The sequence below is a fragment of the Heliangelus exortis genome, chromosome 3 (assembly GCF_036169615.1).
Source record: "Heliangelus exortis chromosome 3, bHelExo1.hap1, whole genome shotgun sequence".
NCBI lineage: Eukaryota > Metazoa > Chordata > Aves > Apodiformes > Trochilidae > Heliangelus > Heliangelus exortis.
In genome coordinates, this window is record NC_092424.1 from 107,541,313 (window position 1) to 107,565,247 (window position 23,935).

The 23,935-nt window shown below is 42.7% G+C and overlaps 1 protein-coding gene across 2 annotated transcripts in view; it reads left to right on the forward strand.

Moving 5' to 3' along the window:
- Window positions 1-23,935, forward strand: part of LOC139795279 (protein eva-1 homolog C-like) — a 206,074-nt gene that overhangs the window by 58,931 nt on the left and 123,208 nt on the right. For both annotated transcript variants that reach the window (XM_071742064.1, XM_071742066.1), the window contains exon 3: window positions 10,396-10,519. In XM_071742064.1, the coding sequence (XP_071598165.1) occupies window positions 10,396-10,519 (124 nt within the window). The remainder of the gene's footprint in view (window positions 1-10,395; window positions 10,520-23,935) is intronic.

Sequence of the window (23,935 nt, forward strand, 5' to 3'; positions counted from 1 at the left end):
CAGACTGAAGATACCTGCTGAGCATGACCTTCCTTTCTTTCTTTCTTTTATTGATTTATGGCAAAATTTACTCAAAATATTTCATTTACCAGTGTGATTGATAGCTGCTTGCATAGCCTCATCTCTTGTGGGTGAGTGGCCCACTTAAGACATCTGGAAGAACTTGAGAACCATGAAAATGCAACCTTTGGCTTTCCATGTCATGGTTTTATGTGCAGGGGAAATTTAAAAGAAATCCTTAGCTACCTGATGGCCTCAGAACTGTTCCCCATTAGCTTTGGCTCTGGCATCGTGCTTGTAATTACAGCTCCCTTGTTTATCAGAGAGAATTATGTGCCCTATAGGCAGTCTTCCAGCAGATCTCTTGTACAGGAGGTTGTTACCTGACCAGAACATTCCTATTCACCCATTTTTGGTGATGCAGATGTGCTGATATTCTCTGTTCAGCCACAGATTTCTTGGGGGACCCCTGGGCATGTTTCTAAGTCTCTTTAGAGAATCCCCCAAATCTGGCTTGGCTACCTCAATGTGGCATCATTGGCCAGGGTAGGATGAGTCCAATTGCCAGAGATGAATCTTCTCTTCTTTCTTAGTCCTGGAAGGGATGAAGCCTCTCTGGAGGGTAAGCCAGAAACTCCACAAGCTGAATGGCAAGCTGCCCACAGCTTACTGGTAGGAAACAAATGGATGTAGGAAAATTGGAAAGCTGTAGACAAGGAAATTGTGTGTATTTTTGTGGTTTTGAAACTCAGCTCTATGGCTGCTATAGGCAGGACTAATTGTATGTGCATTCTGTTTGTCAGTAATTAAAAAAAAGTCAGCCAAAGCCCACCCTTCAAAATTCAGCATATAAAATCATTGTGTCTAATCAAATCCATGGCTGTATAAATTTACTGTTTCTCCAGAGAGTGGCCTGGAGACAATGTAAAGAGCAGTTATTAATACTATTCCATGCAAATAGTACCTGTGAGTAAAAGTTTATTGCCATTTAAAAGCTCTCTCCCCTGTAGATGTCCATTCAGACCTTGTTTCTGTGTTACAAAGGGAAAAGAAAAGGCTGATTACACAGCCACAACTAATCCAGCCTTGTGTGCCTGGCTGCCAGGATCCCTTGCTTTAGTCACTTGTTTTTGTTTGAAATGAAATGCAGACCACTTGGGAGAGCATGTCTGAGACATTAAGGCAGTGACCCCAAACTACACATTTCTGTTTTCCTAACACCACAGTGTCAGATTCAGTGGGAGATTTCCAGGCGCACAAAGAACTTGGGACTTTTGGACTGGGATTTCAGTTTTGATCTGATTGGTCTCCTGTTAATTTTACATCCAGTCACATCAATATGGAGAGACCAGAAAACCAAAAGGAAGTTGTGCTGAAAGCTTTTTCCTTTTTGAACATCTCCCCAGCTCCCTCATTCCACTTGGTTTAACAGAGGAGCCCAGAGTTAGCCTAAGCCCTGTGAGATATATGGCAGGCAGGAAGGAGAGATTCTGCTGTATTCATAAAGCATCTTTAAGCAATTTCAAAGATGGAAGTGTTCTTCACTCATCCTTTGATAACAGAAGCTAATTTGGGATACTAACACTGTTAATTAACAGTCTTTTCTGGTATTGGTTCCTCTGGACTTTCCCTGCATCCTGCAGAAGGTATTCCTGACTGGGGGTAATAGGGAGAAGTGTCCTCAACCCAGCCAGGAGGGATGGATGGGGAATAGAAAAAAGGAACATCTGAAGCCTTGGTGGCTCTGGTAAAAGAGCATGGAGGGCAAACTGTCCTTCCTTGGCAGGGGAGTTCTGCGAGGAGGAGTTTTATGGTGGCCAAGCAATCTCTCTTCTTGTTTGTAGGTCAGGAAGAGCAGCTGCTAAGACCAAAGTCTGTTCATCTTTCACTCAGAAAAAGTATTAAATATTGAATATTAAAGATAATATAGGACTGTTGGAGTCATGCCACTGAAAATGGTTGGCAGTAGGTAAAATGGTGTTTATCCACACTGCATGATCTGTGCAGAGAGAGGAGTTATTTGTCCACCAGAATGTCTATATTGTCAAAGCAAGATCATGCAGGGATGTTAGCTGGGGTCTTGAAGAGCAGAGCTGCATGAACACAGTCCTGCATACATTGGTGTCTTTGTCTCTGTAACTCCCATATATCTTTACTCCTCTGGAGTAATTGTGCAGGTGCAGTTGGTCTGAGCATGAACCCAATAATTTTGAGAACTTGTGCATGAGGCTTTCACAGTGGAGTTTTTCTCTTGCTCTGTACTCCCATGTCACACAGCTAGGGTTGGTCAAGCCCATTTTTAATATGCACAATGTCTGATTTTTTTAGTGTGGCACCATGGAGAAGAAGAAAAATTACATTGCTGCACAGCAGACAGACACAGGAACATTTGGAGGCACATTTTACTCTGCTAGGGAGCATCTTCATCTGCTTTAGCTGCTCCCTTAAGCCAGGGTTCTCTCTCCTGTCACACACTACTGCGTCCATCTGCACTTCTCTGCCATGGGGACATCTCATGAGATTTTGCCTCTGGGGTATATAGGGAAGCTCCTAAAGAGATACAGCAGCAGTGTGTGTTTAGTCATATGAACACATAAACGATGGCATAGAAGACAAAGGAGAAATAGGTTTGTTAAGTGTTCTGATAAATTCTTACTGGTAAGTAAGAACCTTTTTTCACTCTTTAGTGAAAAACCCAGTGATTCCTAGACAGTCTTTCAGAACACAACTTGTGCCCACAAAAATGCACAGAGGCTTTTGGATGTTTGGAGGAAGCTGCTCACCTGAAGGGGAAGAGGTTTGGAGTGTCTTTTTTTTATAAACCTCTCTGCAGTTGCTCATTGCTGGATTAATGTTGCTGATGTCACTTCTTTTCAGCAATAAACAACTCCAGGCCTATATGAAAGAGTGTTTAATGGCTGGCCTAAAATTATTGCCTATTAAGAGGAAACTAGATTACACTTTGTATCAGATTAACTGCAATATTCTTATTTTGGTAAATTGACAGGAAAGTAAAACCGCAGCTTATTTAGAAGGAAAACAGAAAGCCCTGGAGCAGGGCTTATTTATAAGGAAAATAAAAAGCCCTGGAGAGGCATTTTCCCATGGTGTTTCTTCTCCCAGATATTTATCAAAGCCATTGCAGCCTAACTTCTCTCTTCATAGAGCCTTGTATTCGAAGCAGCAGGAAACTGCCCATCAGAGGGCAAGGTTTGGCTGTGTGACTTGTTTCCCCCAGAGGACCTGTGCCTAGAAGATGCTCTGGATTAGCCAGTTTGGAGAGGCAGTTTAGACATGGCCTGTGGCCTGGGTCTCTTTCAACACTCTCCAAGACAACCAGTCCTTGGTGACAAGAATCACCAGTGTTGCTGATGTGGTATTTCCTTTTGTCCTTTAAGTGTGACACAGGACACCTTTGCTGCCACCCCTGCTGTCACTCCAGCAGCCTGTGAGGCAGCAGCACAAAAGGGAGCAGATTCCTTGGATTCTATCCACAAGATTCATAAAGCCCTTCTTCCCCTCTTTTTATTTGCACCTACCAGGAAGGTTTCTGTGATAGAAAGCAAAGGGGAGCTGCTGACCTCTTCAGCTAAAAATGAAAAAAACTTTGTAGTAGCTGCATGACTCTCAAAGCATGAGGCAGTTGATAAAAAATTGATGGGGATGGAAGGTGTGTGTATTATAGTTTTTGAAAAGGGTTTTGTTTCCCACAGTGCTCTGGATTAACAGTGTGGCAGAGTAAGATACAAAGTGGAAGAAAACAATCAAATTTTCAGCTTTCTTGGTAGCCCAGTGGCTACTGCCATGCCCCATCACAGGATGTTGTACCAGCCCACTGATGGAACAGCTCTACATGGCCTCAACAGGAATTAAGAGTATCACTACACTGACACTACATAAATTTAGAGGAAGTGTCCTTTCTCATGTTTATGAACAAATATAAGATGATCATGATGAAGGGAAAAGAGGGAGGAAAGTGACAGGAAGGGAGAACAATGGTCATCAGTGCCACTGAGAGGAGAACCTACCAGTTGTCATATTGTATATTAGAAGATATCTACAGCTTGAACATGGAAAGTTTCATTCTCAGAAATGTCAGTGAGCTCAAGAGCAGTTCAGGCAGCTCTTTGTCCAGCTACATTAAATACTTTGCAGAGGATGGTGAGCAGTGAGTTCAGGATCCAGGAGAAGTTACTGCAGTGCCAAAGTTGCTTTCAAAAGTCACAGAACCAGTGCAAGTTTATTCATGAATCTTTCCCAGGCAAACACGCCCCCCCCCCCAGCTAATTACTTGCAAGTAGAACTGCTTGATGCAGAGGTCACAGATAATCTTTAAATTGCCATATCTTTGAAATCTTTGGCTTGACTGAAATTGCTCATCAGAGCAGTGATTATATCCTGCAGAAGAGACACTGGAGGCAGAGGTGGCTGGTGCAGGCTGTCTCCCTGATGAGGCAGGACTGCTCCCTGGGGTCTAAGCCTCCTAATGCTTTGTTTACTTTACATTTAAACTTTCCAAGTCATGGGGCTTCTATCATTGCCACCAAGATGCTACTTGACAGTGTAATGGTTTGCTCTTAATGATTTTTTTCCACTTTGTGTTTAAGCTTTCCTTTTTTTTTTTTTTTTTTTTTTTTTTAATTCCCATGACTTTTGGTTCTTCATCCTTTTGTATTTCATCATCTTAGACCTCCTCTTGCTTTGAAGTTGACCTTGCCTACAGATTAAGTTTCCCATTGCTAGGAAATGTAGGTAATGGTTAATTAGGTGATAGTTGTAATGCAGCTTTTATTGAGTCCTTCTATTTGCTGAGCATGTTCCAACTCTTTGTGAATCACTTTCTCTGGACTCTTTCAGTGCTCTGCCAAAGGAGCTCTGCTGAATCCTGCTGTAGTTTTTTAACATCCCAGCCCCAGTGCAGCTGCTCTACTGCCCAGCTGGCATTTACTATGCCTGTAGCAGAGCTGGTGAGAGGGAAGGTGTGTCCAGTTTTCAGCTCTTTATTTCAAAATCTGATCTTTTAATGTAAGTCACCAAATGTTTGGGCAAAGTTCCCTCCTGCTGACTCTACTGTGAGCATTGCAAGGCCCATGGGATGGTGCTTACAGACAGATAGTAGGATGCCAAGACCTGCCATAAATCAGCAGTCAGCACTTAGAGCCTTTGGTCTCTTCTTCAGGTGATAAACAGTTTGAATGCAACTGTCTGGGCAAAGCTGGATTGCTTTCTAGCGGAGCTGTCTGGGAAGGCTGCTTGATGGAGCCACAGGCAGGTAACCTCTATCTCATCAATGTGGATTTCTGTCCTGGTTTGGACCAGGATAAAGGGAATTTTCTGTCTTGTACTTTTGCTTTCAGCTGAGTATCTTATAAGTAGCTGCACTTGCACTTGATTCACCAGGTTCATGTCCTTCCTATTCTGAGGACCCCAGAGCTGGACACAGCATTGCAGGAGGGGACTCATGAGAGCAGAGGGGGAGAATCCCCTCCTGTGACCTGCTGGCCCCACTGCTTTTGATGCAGCCCAGGACATGGTTGGCTTTTTGGGCTTCAAGTACACAGTGCTGGCTCATGTTGAGCCAACAAACACCCCCAAGCCCTTTTGCTTAGGTTGTTCTCAATCCGTTCTTTGCTCTCCCTGTGACTGTGCTGGGTATTGCCCTGACACATCTACAGAACCTTGAATTTGGCCCTATTGAACTTCATGAGACTGACATGGGCTCACCTCTCAAGCCTCTCCAGGTCCCTCTGGATGGCTTCTCTTCCCTGTGTGCCAACTGCAGCACAGAGCTTGGTCTTGTCATTGAGTTTGCTGAGGGTGCATTTGACCCCACTGTTGCAAAAAGGAGTTTGCTGCCTGACATTTTAAAGTAATACCAACATTCAGGGGTATATGAAAGAGCACAAAAATTCAAATGAAGGTGGCAAGAAGCCTTTATGAATGCATTGTGCTGTGTGGCTTTGTAGGCAGAATTCTGACAGCCTTGTTTGTTGTATTTACTTCTACTCTTTGCAAGACTCATGGATGTGCTCCACTTTTAGTGTTGGTATAGCTCCATTTCATGGCTCTGCCTGGACTGGAATTTGACCTAAAAATGCTTAATCATATTTTTTAACATTGTTGGTATTTTCCTTTGTAAATTTTTTTGCACAGATCTCTGCCCATCTTCATTTGACTGCACACAGCTCTGATCCATTCACAGGGTTTGCTCTCTGAGCTGCTCTGCTCAGCAACATACAATTTGGGCAATTATTTAGTGGGGTTCCTCTGTGTAATTTCATGCCTGACTGACATGCCCTGCAGACATCCTTATGTTCCTTCTGTGATGGAGGCTGCACAGAGAGCAGCCCTGTGAAGTTGAGTTTCACCACTGCCTTCTAGGGGTCCAGACTTTCACCCTAAGTGTGTTGAATCTCTGAACTACTACGAGAGACTCAGAGCTGAGATAAGTTTAATAGCCCTGGGTGTTAAGCACAGTTGTGGTTTATTTTAAGCACTCAAGAGAAGGTCTTCTTGAAGAGTGATTTGAAGAGACAGAATAAAAATGTGTGCAGCCTTGGGAATGGCTGAGGACAGTTTTCCTGCAGAGCTCACATCCAGCTCCAGATTTCAAATCCAGAGTGATCTCTCTAATGAACACAACCAATTAGTTAGCTAATGAGCACAACAAAATGAGCAGGAGAAATGTGTTTCATCTGCTGTGCCCACTAGAAAGATGTGGCTTTGGGTTTGGGGCTGCCCTTGCTTTAGGATGCGGGTCACCGCAGGGAGACCCAATAACCATAGTGGGAGTTTGGTAGCCACAGGGGCAGGGGATTAAGGGTTGGACTTGATGATCTCAGAGCTCCTTTCCCACCTGGGTGATTCTGTGATTCTGTGAGATTTAATCCAGGGCGTAAATCACAGGGGTTAGATTAGTGTTCATTTTACTTGAATTCACATTTTTTCCACTCTTATCTCCTCTAAATCTCACAGATTCTTAGCTCAATCATGAACCAGAGAATGGAATGGGCTTAAACAGCCATAACTTCCCTCCTGAGCATTGGCTGTCAGCCCTCAGGCTTGATTTACCACTGGAAGGCAATTATAAAATGGCACAATGCAATTAATGTGTCTTCCCTCCCCTTTCATGCCAGACAGGAATTCCTCCTCCACCTTCTTCAGTTGGAGTGATTTTTATAGTACAATCTAATCCAGTGTGACTTTATTTTGCATTAGTTGAGGGTCTCTAAGATGTCACTGACATAAATAGCTGATTATATATCCCACGTAGGGATGATTCATGTCTACTACACTTTCTGTGCAAGTTTCAGATAGTTTGTGGGCCTCTTTGTTTTTTCTGGTTTTGTGGCTGTGTTTTCCCACTTTTACAGCTGACAGTGACAGCCAGAAAAGCAAGGCAAATGCAGAATGAATAGCCTCAATTTTTCCAGCCATTAAGCAAAAGCCATGAGAGCTCAGGGCATTCCCTCACTCCCCAGCAAACTCACAGCCCTCCTGGTATCAATCTAGTTGTTCCTCTGCAAGTACTTCAGACATCTGACATCTGCCAGTGCTCTGCTTCTGCCTGGAAATATGAGTTTTGAGTGTAAGACCAGAAAGCCAAAGTCTTGGTTTGTAAAGGCCCTGTTGTCCAGTATTTTCAGAATATGCAGGTGCATGGCACATACTGATGAAAGCAGTGGGGGAAAATAGTTCTTTGTATGCAAAGATCAGTAAAAAAATTGTATGTGCAAATTTCTAAGTTAATGTGAAGGCTGGTGCAACATCTTTCTTCATTTTTAATCAAGAACATGGCCCAGTCAACCTTTGCTAATTTTCTTTGAGGTTTTCCTGATGAATTTCACCCAGCATTAAGCATATATTTTTATTTTACTCTTCATGGAAAGGTTTCATTACACCTAAGACTTCACTCAAACTGTCCTAAGGAAATCAGAAATCTTAGTGACTTTTTTGTATTTGCTGGAAAAACATTGCTGCTCGGGGGGGCACACTAGAATTACATGAATGAGAAGGAAATACTGATTTCTCTCCTCCTATAAAATAACTTTTCAGACTCATGGTCATTATCAAATTAAGTCGCAACTGTAGATAAACACTAAAACCAATTGGCAAAAGGCATATTCAACCCCAAGAACATTTTCCTTTTTTTCTATGCTCTTACAATGACCTGGATGACTTTTTCTCCTTTACAGACTTCTCCCAAGGGCTCTGTATTACTTTTTACAGGGTGTAAACTCAGGAGGTTTTAATTTTGTGGAAAGAGCTGACTCAAGTTAGAGCAGAGCAAGACAAAGTGGCAATGTGGAGGCTGCTGATGTTCATTGTTCTCTGAGGTTGGGCATTGCCTTCCCTCCTGGTGCTGAGCCTCAGGACAGATGAAAAAGTGGTGCTTAGGCATTGAAGATGAGGTTTTCAAAGAGGCTTCTTCTGGCCTCAGTCTCTGCTGAAACCCAGGGTGGTTTTCCCACCAGCTTTAAAAGTATCTATAACACAATGCTGAAGGCTTTTGAAAGCCTTTGGTCTGTTAGAAACAGGTTTGTTGACCAGAAACCTGAGTCTGCTGCCTTTGAAAGAAGAAAAGTCTTCTTTGTGGGAAAGAAAACATTCTGGGAGATGCTTCTTTCCCTTTGCTCCATATTCTTAGCAGTGCTTGGGTGTAAACACAGCTGTGGCTACCCAGTACCACCAAATCCTTTCAGGTCCATAGTGACTTAGAGAGGATTTCTTCTCATATGTGAAGGATGTATGGGAGTTTTTTCAGTTGTTCTTTGCCTTTTGAGATCAAAAGAGGTATCTGCGTAGAGACCTCACTTAAATTCCTTTGCAACTCATTGGATTTTGCATTAAATTAAATTTCACATGCTGAGTGAGCAGTCAGGCCTCATGAGCCTGGAGGAAAGAACATGCTGTTTCTCTGCGTTTTAATGTGACGGTCAAGTTGGGGCTAATGCTCCCAGGCACCTTCTCTGGTGTTCACCTTTCAGCCTCTCCATCCCAAGCCCTGCAGTTTGAAACGAGATGCCTGCATTTTATTACCTTTGTAAGTGGAAAACAACAACATATGTTCTCTGCTGGCTGGAAAAGGCCTGAATTGTCTTGGTTTGAACTTTAAAATAAAGGTCAGACTTGAGGCAGGCACAATTTCTTGCATGTGTCAGCCCCAGAGGTGAAAGCTTCAGGAAGTTATGGGGAAGCACAAATGAGGTAATTTCAAATTGTACTTGAAACTGGAGTGGCTGTTGTTCCTCTTGTTTGGAGGCTGATGTTCAGAGCTGTAATGCTAAAGATTGTGTTCAGGGAGAACTCAAAAACAGAGAGTAGTGACTGAGGCAGAAAGAAAACTGGTTTGGGTAACGTGTGGTAGAAAAGGAACAGCCCTAATGTTGATGGCACAGGGATAAGATTGTGGGAAAACCCAAAAATCAAAGTGGGCGTAAGAAAAAGGTAATGGGGAGAAGACAAAAGAGACCAAGGGAATCTAGGGGAATTTCTGAGAAAGAATTTTCCAGTACCTCCTTACAAGTTGAAATTAATTGTTTTGAGTCTGGAATTCACAGCTCTGTATCCCAGGGACTTAGTGAGACTGCTGGATTACCTCGCTCTGTGGTCTCAAAATGATCTGACAGGTTCATATGTGTCAGGCAAACTTTATGGTAATTTTAGAGCTTTAGGTGCTCTACAGGAGTACAAAAATACCACCTAAGCCATGCAGCTGAATTAAAAACTTAATTACTGCCCCACTTAATAACGTTTTCTTCCCCCATTACTGCTTTAGAGGATCATAGGGTTAAAAAAAAATCATTAATCTTCCATAATGAAGCTGTTTTCTAGCAGGAGATGGAATGCCTTCCTCCTGGGATTTCTAAGATGGAGTTTTTATGGCTGTTATGAATGGAAAAGGGGGGTGCGAGCTCTAGAGGAAAAGCAGTGCAGAAAAGGGGATGGTAGCCAAAATATCAGTGCTGGGGGGACTCTCTGGCTCGCAGAGTTTAGCTAAAGAAACACAGCAGTCATGAGGCTTTTAACTGGGAAGGCTGATTCATGTCCTGAAAGCTGCTTTTCCTGGGGCAGTAGTGCCTTATTCTATGATTAAACTGCATGCAAAAGTTTCAAAATCTCTGTGGCTGTCCCAGTGCAAATCCCTTCTTCTGCATGAATCAAAGGGAAGGAAATTGTGCCCCTTAAAACAGGGCAAGGTTTGGTCCTCTTCTGGCCCACAGCTCTTGTGGTGCTCCCTGCCCTGAGCACCATCATCTGCCTCGTACGGAGGAAGGTTGAGGAAGCACAGTGCAGCCTTGCTGTTCTCCAGCTTGTCTCTGTTTGTCAGTCCCTTTGGTGGACATACTGATGTGCTTTTGTTTCTCTGTTTCATGTGTGCATCCCTGGCTACAGAAGATGCTGGATGAGTGCCAGGACAGGAGGAGTTGCCAGTTCCTTGTCAATAGTCGGCTCTTTGGTGCAGATCCATGCCCTGGCACTGGCAAGTACCTCATCGTCTGGTACAAGTGCAGGCCAAGTAAGTATCTCCCTGTCAAATCTTGTTTTCATACTTAATATATGCCAGAGAGGACTTTTTGTTCCCTTCCACCTTTATTTTTGGTGTGGCATAAGCCCCTGGGTGAGTAGCATTTCCCTTCTCCCCCTCGCTTGCTGCCTTGCTGGGATGCTGCTGCTCCAGCTCCTTCCTCCTTGCCAGCAGCCCAAGTTGCAGATTGTTTTTGCAGGTGCCAGAGAAAGGCTTTGCCAAAGCTGAGCTCACACTGTCAGCAGTGGGTGGGCTGCTCCTGTTTGCAGCCACTTTCCTGTCCCAGTGGGCTGGTGGGACTTGTCCCTTCTCCACCTTCCCCTCTAGAGGGAATAGGAACTCGCTGCGTGGGCAAAACCTTCAGACCTGGGTGCCTAAGGCAGGCACTGAAGACGTGCAATGGGAAGCTCATGCCATGCCATAAGCCAGCTCCTAATTACTCCCAGATCAGGCTGGGAAATGTTCACTTGTGTTCTGCCTGATCTCATGAGCTGGGTTTAAATTGGATGGGGCAGGCGCCTGGGTCCTGGGAGTGCAGTCATGCATGTTGCAAAGGAGTGAGCTTGGTGTGGCTTTGGTCCAGGACAACCAACATCCCCTTGGGAAATTCCTGGCCTCAGCAGGGGAGTTAGCACAGCCTGGGCACCATTCTCCATCAGTGCTTTGGAAACAGGCACATCAGTTTGGAAATGGATAGAGTTTGATGGTGGCCAAACTGTGGTGACTGATTTTAGTCCAAGAACAGACCCTGACTATTCCTAACTGGGCCTAATAGTCTGGATGTGGCATTTCAGACCAGCCTAATCCCAAGATTTTCAGATGACATAACTAACATGGCTCCAGCATCATATCAGGAAAATATTGGGGGAAGAAATAAAAAAAAAAGTTTGCACAGGGAAGAAAACCAGACTGTATTTCAGAGAAGGTTTGAAACAAAAGCAGAAATCTTCTGTCAGCAGCACAGCACGCAGAGACCTGTGCTAATGAAGTGAAGGCATCTGGCAAGATTTGTGAGGAATTCAAATGAAAAGTAGGTAATGAAGCACCTGCATTTTTTGTGGGTTTTTTGCAAGTGTTTGTAAGATCCCTTGTTGGGTGAGAAGTGCATCCCTGAGAGAGGGGTGATTAGTAGGGTGTTCTGACAAGTCCTTCTAAACCTGCAGGTTTTGTGTTAAAGCTCACTTGAGAAATCTGACTATTGAGGCCAGTGCTGAACTTCTGAAGGTACTTCAGGATCCCATCTGTGCATAAATATTTATGGCCTGGCATTCTTTGCTAATTACAGATACACCAGAAAATAAGGAGTTTGCATGTGCTGGGTAAGTGGCTTGAAAACATTTCCCCAATTTTTCAAGCGGCTCCTATTTTGCAGGGTGAAACAGGATAATGTGACACAATTTATTGTTTCTTGGTCACTGGGCAAACTTTTAATTAGAAGCTGTTGGATTAATAAGCAATTCTTGAACTATGTGAGGTCTGGCCTTGTGCAGGGATACCAGCAGACTGACAACATTTCCTTGATTATTCGAGATATTAATTTTGAGTCTCAGAAATGAAATCTGGTGTTATGTGAGTTCAGTAATGGTTTGGTAAGCCTTTTCACCCTGCTGTAGGGAGAAGGTTAATGAGAAGACTGAAGAAAGATGGATCCATAGAATGCCAAATACAGGATCATGAGAAATTTTCATTGGCTTTTTTTAGTACTATGTGTTTGAGTATGGCTCTTGAGCTCTAAATGAATAATTTTCAAGGCCTCCATAGATAAGAGTTGATTCCAAAAGCTGTGATGCTGTGTGTATTGATCTCCTCCAGAAAGTCTGAGCACACATAAATGTTACCTGAAGAGCACCAGGGGGTCCTTGTAGAGAGCTCACTCCTTGGCACATAGTTTGATCTATAACTTTAAATGCAGTTTTTCTGGGCTGTGTTTCTGTTCCTCAAGTTGTCTTTCTCAAGAGTAAACATTAGGACATTATTTTATTAAAAAGCTATTAAGGTCTGAATTTTTTTCTGGGAACATCTCTTTCCTTCCTTTGTCTATGTGACCTGATGTGACCATGCTCCTGAAGGTGGTGCATTGGTTAAATACCTACTTAGGTAGAATGAATAGGAATGTTTCTGTATGAGAGGTGCTTTGGGGACTGGCTTGCAGAATTTGGGCAGGACATCTCTAATAAGGAATAAGGATGCCCAAGCCCTCCCAGTCTCAGAGTCATGGTGGAGGCTTAAAAGCCCCCGAATAGAGGTAATTGCCTAAAAAGAAAGGCTTACTTGACAGAAAGAAAATCTGAAGACAGTGGCATTTGCTTGTACCTTTGCTGAAGAATAACAAGCTGGTGCAGCCATTCCCTCCAGCCACTGTCACTGCAGTTCTGCCTCTGTGACATTACTTTGCATTTGAAATCTAATGGTTTCGATGCTCGCTGGCTCCGTGGGGTTCACTCACCAGGCAAAGTTCTATTTTGGTTTCTGATGGGCAGAATTTCAAGGAGATGGAGGACAGTAAATCACGCTGAAACTGAAAGCCACAGATTTTCCAGCTGGTGGGGCTCAGGGAGCAGGAAAATTGAGGGGAATCTATGCTGCACAAAGCATAGAGACTGGAATTGGGGAAAGCTCTTGCAGAGATGTTGTGGTTCCCCTCCTTGGGTTCAAAGTAATAGTTCAGGGAAGTCTGTGAAACAGAGGAAATTCAATGGCTTGTGTGACCTGGGATGTAGTGTTCACTCATCACATGTGTACAGAATTCAGATATGTGTGTAGGACTGCTTTTAAATGTCAGGTATTTGGCAGTCCTGAGTATTCTCTGTGCCTGTAAATACATGCAATGTGTGCACATGTGCTTTTAATTTTAAGCTATAGGATATTTAAGGAGATAAGAAATAATCAATGAAATGTTCTATTCCATCTCAGCTTCGGACATGCGAGACATTTTTTACTGCTCTATGAGTGGAAGCCTAAGGTTCATCAAAGTGTACAGAGCTGTGTTTTTATTTTTATGGGGGCCTTAGTTTCTACTGGGCACCAACATTTGGGAAGGTTTTCAGAAGCACAGGACAGGGCTCAGCAGGACACTGCTCTGGCTTGGGCTTCTAAACTTGGAGGTGCCTCTGGAAATCATCTGCTGTCTGGAGAGACCCCAGAGGATCCTTCCAGGTCAGTGCTGGGACATGGTGCTGTAGCAATGAGGTTGTTTTCTCCTAGTGTAGAGGTAGCCTGGCATTTAGTACTGACTGGGGATAGTTCCCAGTGGGAGGTTTGGATACAGCCACCCTGTTTTAGAGGCTAAAAATTTGCTAAAAAGGGCTGGGAGCTGTCCCATGGCTGGTGGAATTGGTGCCAGAGAGCTGGCACACTTAGAATCATAGAATCATAGAATTGGCTGGGTTGGAAGGGACCTCAGAGATCATCAAGTCCCACCCTTGATCCACTCCCGCTGCAGTTCCCAGCCCATGGCACTGAGTGCCACATCCAGTCTCTTTTTAAATATCTCCAGGGATGGAGAATCCACTACTTCCCTGGGCAGCCCATTCCAATGTCTGATCACCCTCTCTGTAAAGAATTTATTGATAATATCCACCCTAACCCTCCCCTGGCACAACTTGAGACCGTGCCCTCTTGTCTTGCTGAGAGTTGCCTGGGAAAAGAGCCCAACCCCCCCCTGGCTCCAACCTCCTTTCAGGGAGTTGGAGAGAGTGATGAGGTCTCCCCTGAGCCTCCTCTTCTCCAGGCTGAACACCCCCAGCTCCCTCAGCCCTTCCTCACAGGACTTGTGCTGGATCCCTTCACAGCCTCCTTGCTCTTCTCTGGACCTGCTCCAGCACCTCAATCTCCTTCCTGAACTGAGGGGCCCAGAACTGGACACAGGACTCAAGCTGTGGCCTCCCCAGGGCTGAGCACAGGGGCAGAATCCCTTCCCTGCTGGCCACGCTGTTCCTGACACAGCCCAGGATGCCATTGGCCTTCTTGGCCACCTGGGCACACTGCTGGCTCATGTTCAGCTTCCCAGCTCCCAGGTCCCTCTCTGTCTGGCTGCTCTCAGCCACTCTGTGCCCAGCCTGGAGCTCCCCATGGGGTTGTTGTGGCCAAAGTGCAGGACCCAGCACTTGGCCGTGTTGAACCTCATCCCGTTGGAATCAGCCCAACTCTCCAGTCTGTCCAGGTCCCTCTGCAGAGCCCTCCTGCCTTCCAGCTGATCCACACTCCCCCCCAGCTTAGTGTCATCTGCAAATTTGCTGATGATGGACTCAATCCCCTCATCTAAATCGTCAATAAAGATCTTGATCTATCAGGGCCAATGCAGCCTGAGATTGACACCCAAAGCACACTGAAGCCTAGGATCAAACCCTGACCACCCAGAGGACTTCAGTCTCCATGGTACTTTTCAGGCTCATTGAAGAATTACTCACAAATCTAATTATTTTTCAGGTAACATGCTGATTTGATTTAGGCTCATTAAGTGTAATTACCAGGTAGGCTGCAGGAGCATATAATTAGAGGAAATTAACATACTATTTAATTGGTCTAACATAAATTGCCTCTAACTGAAATCTGGATTCACCAATATTATTCAAACAATTTGGTGTTTGTTCATCTCCCTCACTTCAGAGAAAGAGAGCCATGTAAGATCCTGTGTTACTGTAAGCTCAGAAATACTGACTTGATGTGCCAGGCTTTCCAGAGGGGCTGCATGGCCTAATCCTGCTGGGAACAGGACCTGTGGGGCTGCCCAAGTTGTGGTGAAGCAATAATTTCTCCTCTCTACACTCCAGCAATATGACTGGGGCTGATGTTACTGAGCTGGTTGCTATTCTGGGCTTTTGTGTCTTGTGGGAAATGTCCCAGCCCATGGCAGGGAGGTTGCAGTAGATGATCTTTAAGGTCCCTTCCAACCCAAACCTTTCTATGACTCCATGATTGTACAAGCAGGGGTTGAGCTGCTTCTCTTTGTGTTTTTTGGTGTTTGGTTATTTTTTGGGCTTTCTTACTCAAAAGTGCCAATGCTGCTGAACAAAATGGGGAGCTAAGTGCTTGCCTGTCTCTGCAATGGGATTACATAGGATGAGATGTGTTGTCTGAGTGGCCATTCCCTGGCAGTGCTGTCAGGAAAGAAAAGGGCTCCTACCTTGGTTATGTGTCTCCTCCTGGCATTCCTATGCTGTCCTGGATGCACCATCCTCTTCCCATCTTTGAATAGCCTGAGCTGCAGCCTTATGCAATGTGAAATCTTTCTTCCTTTTGAGCAGTTTCTGCTTTATCTTATGACTTCAAGGAGAAATAATCTCCATTCAGTGTTTATTTTAAAATTATTAATATTTTTATTTCATTTTAAAATGCTCTGTGGAGCAGCTGGATGTGGTAATTGGAGGCTGGTGGGTGTCAAGCCTCCCTTTATTAATCATCCATCCACGTAACAAAGTATAAATCCAAACTTTGCTGCTCTCCTTTCTAGTCAGAGATGTAAGCTGAAAACCTTTGAAGTTTCAGAAAGCCTGGATTGTGACCTGGGCTCCAATTCCAGCTCAAATCCCTCTGTAACAATATAAAAATATATTTGTGAAAGGCACATCAAGGCTCAGAGAAACGCATCTGGAAAGGAAACTTGAGTTTGTTGGTAAAGGGTGAAGTTCCAAAAGATTGTGTGGGGGTAGGAGGAGGAAAAGGGGTGAGGAAGGTCACTTTGTTCTGGTTCAGGACCTGTAACTTTGATTTATGGGAAAACTTCTGTGCTGAGAATCAACCTGGACACGTGGTTTGAAGAGAGCAGGCAGGCATTCTCTCTGCCTTAGATTTAATTCTAATCTAAGAGGCCCAGTTAATTCTTGTGAAATGTCAGTGATTTTTTTCTCAAACATGGAATATGCTCACCCTGATGCCCTTGCCAAAATCTTGCTTAGTTAACCTTATTTTTCTAAACAAACCCAGGCAATTTTGATTACAAAGCAACTGAATTTTAAAATCATCTAGGAATGAACTCCAATTAGATCATCTTCTGATAAAAATGTCAGTTTGTCTTCTCTTCCATATAGTGATGGAGCTGCCGTGCTCCTGTGTCCCAAGACCATTTGTCTTATGATGTCCATGTGTGATTTTTTAGTTTTTATTTTTGACAGTGGTACTTCAAAACCTGTACAAAAAGCAGAATTCCACTACTTGTGGCAGAGCTTTTCCAACTATCAAAGAATTGCAAAGCATTGGCCTCCCAGTTAGTGGCTCCCAGTTGCTGGTGAATGCCTTCTGTCTCTTGGGGAGTTGGTCAAATATGCTCATCAGATTTCAGTTGGTTTGGTAGAAAAGTATAGAAAGGACATTTTGGAAGGACCACCTAGGCTTGCAGAGAAAGCAGCTTGTTCACATTTTAGTTTCCCTCCAGTCCACTCCTTCAATATTTAATCTAATGTGGGCTTTGGCATTGACTTTGCTGGGCTGAGTATTTCACCTTTTCTGTTAAATTCATTGAACAGGGTGTAAACAACCTGGTCTTATCACACATCCTGTGATTTCCTAGGCAGGATTTGCAAAACACTGTGAGCAAGAGCAGAGAGCTGAGGAAAGAACAAATTTCTTGCAGAAATTTCACAGAGCAAAGAGGGACCTAAATGTCTTCCTGGTCCCTTTAATGCTGGTGATTGATTTTAGTGCTGGGTTAGGTTGGCAATTCAGTAGTTATGGAGCCTTTCAGAAAATCATTAATCTCCTTTGCAAGACAGGTTTATTGGTGGCAGGAGAAGTTCACTGTATTGTTCACTGTGCTGCTTTTCAGTGGGCCAGGCTTTCCAAAGCAGCACGATGGAGTGGGGGCTGTTTAATGGTCACATCCTTCTGGCCCAGCCAGAATAAGCCTTTTACATCCTTCATTCATCAGCTTGCTCTTGCTTATCTGTATTATTTCAAAACTGTTAAGGTGGTGCAGGGAGTGGATATTTATAAGGGCAGTAAAACCTCAGGCAGCAGATTCTGTGGCGATGCAAAGGTGTAAATAAAGGAACACTGTAAATAAGAGAGGACAGATCCATCAGCCTGCAACTGGGGTCAGAGAAACTTTAATGCTAATGATTAATATTGTTTTAAGCCCTTGATTCACAGAGATTTCCAGGGTCTGTCAAATAGCCCTATCTCTGTAGCACACTAATCACTTGGCTGTCAGGAGCAGGATTAAGAGGAATGTGTGATTTCAGTGTCAGCAAATGCAGAGATTATTGTGCCCCACTGTGGGGAAGGAAACTGCTGCTGACCTGGGACAGTGAAAAAAAAAGAAGGGAAATAAATAAATAAAAATAAATAAAATAAAATAAAATAAAATAAAATAAAATAAAATAAAATAAAATAAAAATCCCAATTTTCTTTCAGATCTTGTCAGTTTGCCCTATCTGACATGAAAAGCAGAAATGGGAGCCAGCAAAGAGCAGGGTGCTTCCTCCTGATGTGGCTGGAAATATTTCCTTTGCTGGATCAGGTCTCCAGTATGCAGATGTGAACCACTAAAAAAGTTCTCAAATCTGCCAGGTTAGAAATTCTAGAGCTGTGATGTATAGTTCCCCTTTGTCTGCTGGCATTTAAATATTCTGTGCGGGACCTAGGAAAAAAAACAAGGGCAATAAACCCCTTTAAACCATGAATTTTCAGTGAGGAACAGGGAGGGGATACACTGCAGTCTTTCTGTGCTAGGACAGGTGAGTTCCAGCCCATCCTCAGGTGCTGTGGGCACCTCTGGTACCTTTCTGTGCTGCTGATGGAGGCTGCTTTGTGGGTGGTGTTTCAAGTGTCAGGAATGGCTTTGGGTGCTCCTAGAGACAAAGGGATTTGGAAGCCCTCTCCCCAAAGGACAAGTGGGTGTCCTTGGGGCAGTTAGCCAGACTAAAGAGGAGGGAATCAAGTTTAAAAAAATGAAACCCATAATCTAAATCTCAACGTGTTCCTATTATAGTAGAGGTTTGCCAACTCTGAACAATAGATTTCAAGATTTGGTAAAGAACTGTGAGAAGAAAAGCATGTCCTAGAAACAATATACTTTAAAACTGAATGGAGATGCTGCAAAGGTTTAGTTTTGTGAAAGATTTGATCTGTTATATTGAATCCACAGTTTTAACCATGTGTGTAGGCTTCACACAACAAGGAGGTGAATCAACCCACTACTTCTGCAGTACTTCTTATGGGGCCTGTATATGGTCTTATTCAAGACAGAAAATATGGATCAATTGCTCTCCTCAGATATATGTCTCTTGGGAAAAAAGCAGAGAAGAGTAAATCTCTGGGGTAGAGGCATGTTAATGAGCTCTTTCCAACACTGTGAATTTCTTCAGTATTTTTTCAGTCGTACATTTGGTTTTCAGATTAATTATAAATTTTAAAAACAGGTATCTCATGATGTTTTCAGCTTTTCACCATACCAGTGGTGAAAGAGCCATCAGGCTCTTCTTGGCTACACACTTGTTTTTCTAACTATTTAAAAGGCACTGGAAGTTGTCACCTAATCCTGTCTCTAGGAACTGGAACTTCTAAAGCATCCTTGATGAATCTGGGAGATTTGGTAACTGTTTCTCCCAGCTACATTTTTTCTTCTCAGGCAAAACCATTGAAGTAATACAATGTGTTTAATTATTTAGGACAGCAGTGAACTAGCTTTTAATCTAGTAGGCCTCATTTTCCTGTATTTTATGCTATAGGCCACCCCATGTATTATATGTAAAAATATAAATTAGAAATCCCCTTAATGTCCTGTGTCAGAATTATTATTCCCATTACTTTAACATTTAGAGAAGACCTTTTTAATGATATAAGACTAAATTCTGCCTTTCAGCTATTTTAATAATAACTTTGAGCAGCATTACTCCAGATTTATGCCATCACTGGAAGAGAAGAACAGAAGTGCTGTGAGCAGTGGTGCTAATGAAATCTTTTTCCTTATCTATTCAAGTAATTTTAGTACAAGTAATATTCAAGTAATAAGTACATCCCACCCACCTTTTCATTGCAGTAACAAAGGCTTCTCCCATGGATTTAGATCCATACTAATTGGCCTGGTATGACATACATGCTGGTTGGTTGGTGGGATGGTGCAGCAATTGCAACCAGCCTTGACACTGATTTGGCTGTACTCTGTAATTGGCTACCAGTTCTTCTAAAATGTATAGAAATTTAATTATATTTGTCATCTCAGTGTGTCTGATAATTTCTCAGGTCCTTGGGAAGAGGACTGATAATGGGTGAGGCAGAGGCTCGGGTGATAGAGCACCAGTGGGTCATGCTTGCTTCAGAAAATCAGCCCAAATTCATTAATGGAAAAAGTAGAATGAGAATTAAAGTTGTCCCTGTCCACCAAGGGTTTTCTTTAATTCTTCTCTCACAGCCCAGCATGTACTATTTAATACTGTTCCTTTTTTCTTTCTTGGATATAACCACATACCTCTGTCCAACAGGAGAGTGAACGAGGTACATCTGAGCTCTGTTTTGGGAATGGAATGTAGCAGTTCATTTGCAACCCTGCCAGCCTTCTCAGAGCTGAATATAAAAAGACAACTGCTTCAGACTAATGAAAGTGACAGTGGGGAAACATTGCAAATTGGATGGGTGCATCAGATGTGGGATTTTAAGCAATCTGACAAGGTCGTTTGCGAAGAACAATCTTCTTACTTGTTGAACTGTTTCAGACCTCCAGCACTTGGCACTCTTGAGTTTTCAGGGTACTTCTGAAGCTGACAAACTGCCTGTCTGATACAGCCCTGCACTGTCAGCTGAGCTGTATCTGTCAGGGTTTCACTTCTGCAGAAGCACTGTGCTCCCTGCCATTGAGGGTAAAAAAGTAAAATCACAGCATCTTCACAAAAAAAGTGTCTCAAAGGGAAAATTGAACTGAAATAATGTTAAAAGATATTTCTGTATGAATGTGTGAATTGGTGGCTTCATCATTTATTTGTGCTCCAGCTGAAAGGGAATGATACTTTTTAGATCCTGGCTGTTGAAATGAGGGAATGACCAGGTAGCCCCCAGCTTAAGAACTTGTGGGGGAGTCAGAGGAAAATCCATACTTGAGGAATCAGGAGATCTTTGCTGTCCTGGAGAGGTTTCCTTCACCCAATCCTGTCTAAGGGAATGCTGACTTGATTAATATGGATTTATTCAAATCCTGAGATGAATGGAAAGTTCTTACAAGTAGTATGTTCACATGGATGAGAAGCTCCAGAGCTCAGGATATGAGATGCATGGTGGAAGGAAACTGGAAGAAACCAAGAGGCAAGGAGCTGTAGCAAAGTTCACAGCACTAAAGAGTAAGAATTTGCCATAGTGAGTCTGGTCCATGTTGAGTTATCTACATTCAAGGACTTGGAGGCCAGAATCCTATGTGAAAGGTGATGCAAAACTCCCCTAACAAATGCTTTCTTGAAATGAAGTGTGTAAATACAGGAACACAGGAACAGAAGTGTGGGGAAAAGGTTTGAAGGGAAACACCAAATGGAAAATATCCTCTTAGTCCAACTATCTTCTTCCCTGAAGAGTGTAGGAATACATGAAAGCAGTCCAAGGCACCTTTGCTCTGTCTGCTTTGAGATGCCTTTATCAATTGCATTTTTGAGAGGATGGACTTAGATCTATGATCACTCCAACAGATTTCTCTATTTCCTACAGAAGGCCCTGGGAATTAGCTAATTATGGGAGAAAAAAAAATATATATAAAAGTGAGGATCCCAAGTTACCAGGCAGGGTACTGGATGGGTATCTCCAAGCTGAGCTGTTCATGGGCAGCCCTTTTGCACTGGTACTCGTGTTCAAGGTTGCTGCTTACAGGCAGCTGTCCTAGTGATTGAGAGGTTTCCTATCTTAGAGAGTGATCTTCCCAGTTCCCTCAGGAGAGTAGTAACAGGTGCTCACTATACTCATCTCTCACACAATTAACAGGTTGCCCAATCTGGTTGTGGAGTCTCAATCTTTGGAGGTGTTAAAAATGTGACTGGGCACAGCCCTGAGCAACCTGCTGCTGGCTGGCTCTGGTTTGAGCATGGGGTTGGTCTGGAGAGGTTCCAGAGGTGCCTCCTGTCCTCTCTGGCTCAGTGAATTATGGTCTGGAGTTGATACATTTATCAGCAAAACACAGCAGATGTTGGTGAATTGGCTGGGTAGAATGAAGAGTTATGAATTTCAAGGCAAAAAATCTGTTTTGTTTGGGTGGGGTGTAATGGAACAGTTAAAAAAGGTGGGATGAAGGTGAGCCAGGCAAAAATTGGGCTGAAGAGAAGTTATTGACTAACATGGAGTGCAGCTCAATTCTGAAATGGCAACTTGGGTGAGGTTTTATTAATTAACAGTTATAAAGTAGACAAAATAGTCTTCTGTGGAAAAAATTCTAGACTGATAAGCAAGTGGGCAAGGTCATCTCAGATTCCTACATAATCTCTTTCTTTGCTCAGATCCCTGATTTAAATCCTTTAGGGTTCTGTGAGTAAAGCATATTTCTTTTTACATGTATTTCCAGCCTTTTGATCTGGGAAATATAGTCAATTGATTATGTGAAGTATGCATGTTTTAATTAGAAAAATTTAATAAATTTTCTTTTATAATTTCTGGTTAACAAAATAATTTTTGGCAAGGTAGACCTTTGGCATTAATGCATTCCACTACTTTGCTAAACAGACACCAATCTTTTTAGGAGCTTTTGTCTCTAAAGTGTTATAGAATTTCAGACATTGAAATTTAGTTGTGAGCTTCTCAGTTGTGATTATTCAGAAACCTGTTGAAGACCATAGGTGAAGATGTCCTTAAGACACTGAGTAAATGTATTTGGTACAGGCCAATACTTTGGTATTGCTGTATGTATCCTGTAATTTCAAAGCATCTTCTTATTCACTTCACAGTTTGAGAGAGCCAATTTTCCCATTAGAAACATCTATAATTGTTTTCTCTCAATTGTTTTAGCTATGTTATAATCATGTCATATAATGACCTTTAAAAATGTGCCTAGAATAGCCTGCAGCTGTTCCCTCCTTGGTTTCTCTCTGGTGAGTTTTATTTAAGGCACTGTCTCTGAAAACAGGCAGTAATAAAAGGGATATTATCCTTAGCAAATATCTTAATCATGGTAAATCTCTGTTGCCCTACAAATGACTGCTTGGGGGATTAGAGCTGAGTAAGCCATTTGCTGAATATCACTGCCACCTTTCCTCAGCCATTTAAGCATGTTTAATTTTTCAGGGTGAAACATGAAACCCACTAATACAAATGTTTGCATTTGGCCTGAATTATATCCAGACTGTAACAGTTACAGCAGGCTTAGGACCAGATTGTGACTGATCTGCAGGAGGCCAGCTCTTCTTGGGAGAGTGAGAGAGGAAAATGCAGATTTATTCCAGTCCCAGCTCACTAATGTCACTTACTCTGCCTTGGTTCTATTCAATATTTACATAAGGCTGTTATGAGCTGAAGTACCAGTGAACATATGGATGATGCTTAGCTCTGTATTTCCTTTATATCAGGCCCAGTCCTCACCATATCCAATGCCTTGGAGCCTCCAGTGCCTGTGTGAAAGGCAGCTGGCTTTGGTTCATCCTGGCTAAGGTAGCAATATTATGAAGCAGAAAATACTTTCAGGAGCTTCTGTCCTCTGTAACATCCCTTTCTATATGTTTGTTTGTCCAGTTTTCTATCAGGTTGCCCAGGAACACTGAGAGCATCTGTTCTCCATTAATCAAGCTTAAGGGAACTACTGGGAGACTGGAATACTACAGACTATATCATCCCTTTTTTTTTTTTTTTTTTTTTTTTAACTTTTTAAATTTCTTTCTTTCTCTCTCTCTTTCTCTCTTCCTTTCTTTCTCTGTTTCTCTCTTTCTCTCTCTCTGTCTCTTTCTCTTTCTTTCTCTTTCTCTCTTCCTCTCTTTCTCTCTTCCTTTCTTTCTCTTTCTCTCTTTCTCTCTTTCTCTCTTTCTCTCTTTCTCTCTTTCTCTCTTTCTCTCTTTCTCTCTTTCTCTCTTTCTCTCTCTCTTTCTCTTTCTCTTTCTCTTTCTCTTTCTCTTTCTCTTTCTCTTTCTCTTTCTCTCTCTCTTTCTCTCTCTCTCTCTTTCTCTTACTCTCTTTCTCTCTCTCTCATTCTCTCACATTTTTTCTCTCTCACATCTTTCTCACATTAATTGCTAGCTGCCATGATGTAAAGATTAAAGTATTAAACTGAAGTATTAATTTAATAATAATTAATCTAATAATTGTTTTAATACATAAATATTAAATTAAGTATTAAAAGTAATTATTAGCTCATATACATATGTTCATATGTATATCTCAAATACATACATTAGATACAGAGAACCAGTGACAGTGAGAGACAGAAGTCATATCTGTGCTAATAAATGATACAGAGCAGGGGTGGTCCCAGCCACTGGCTGCACATCCACACTGTTTGGTTGTTAGTGTGTGCTC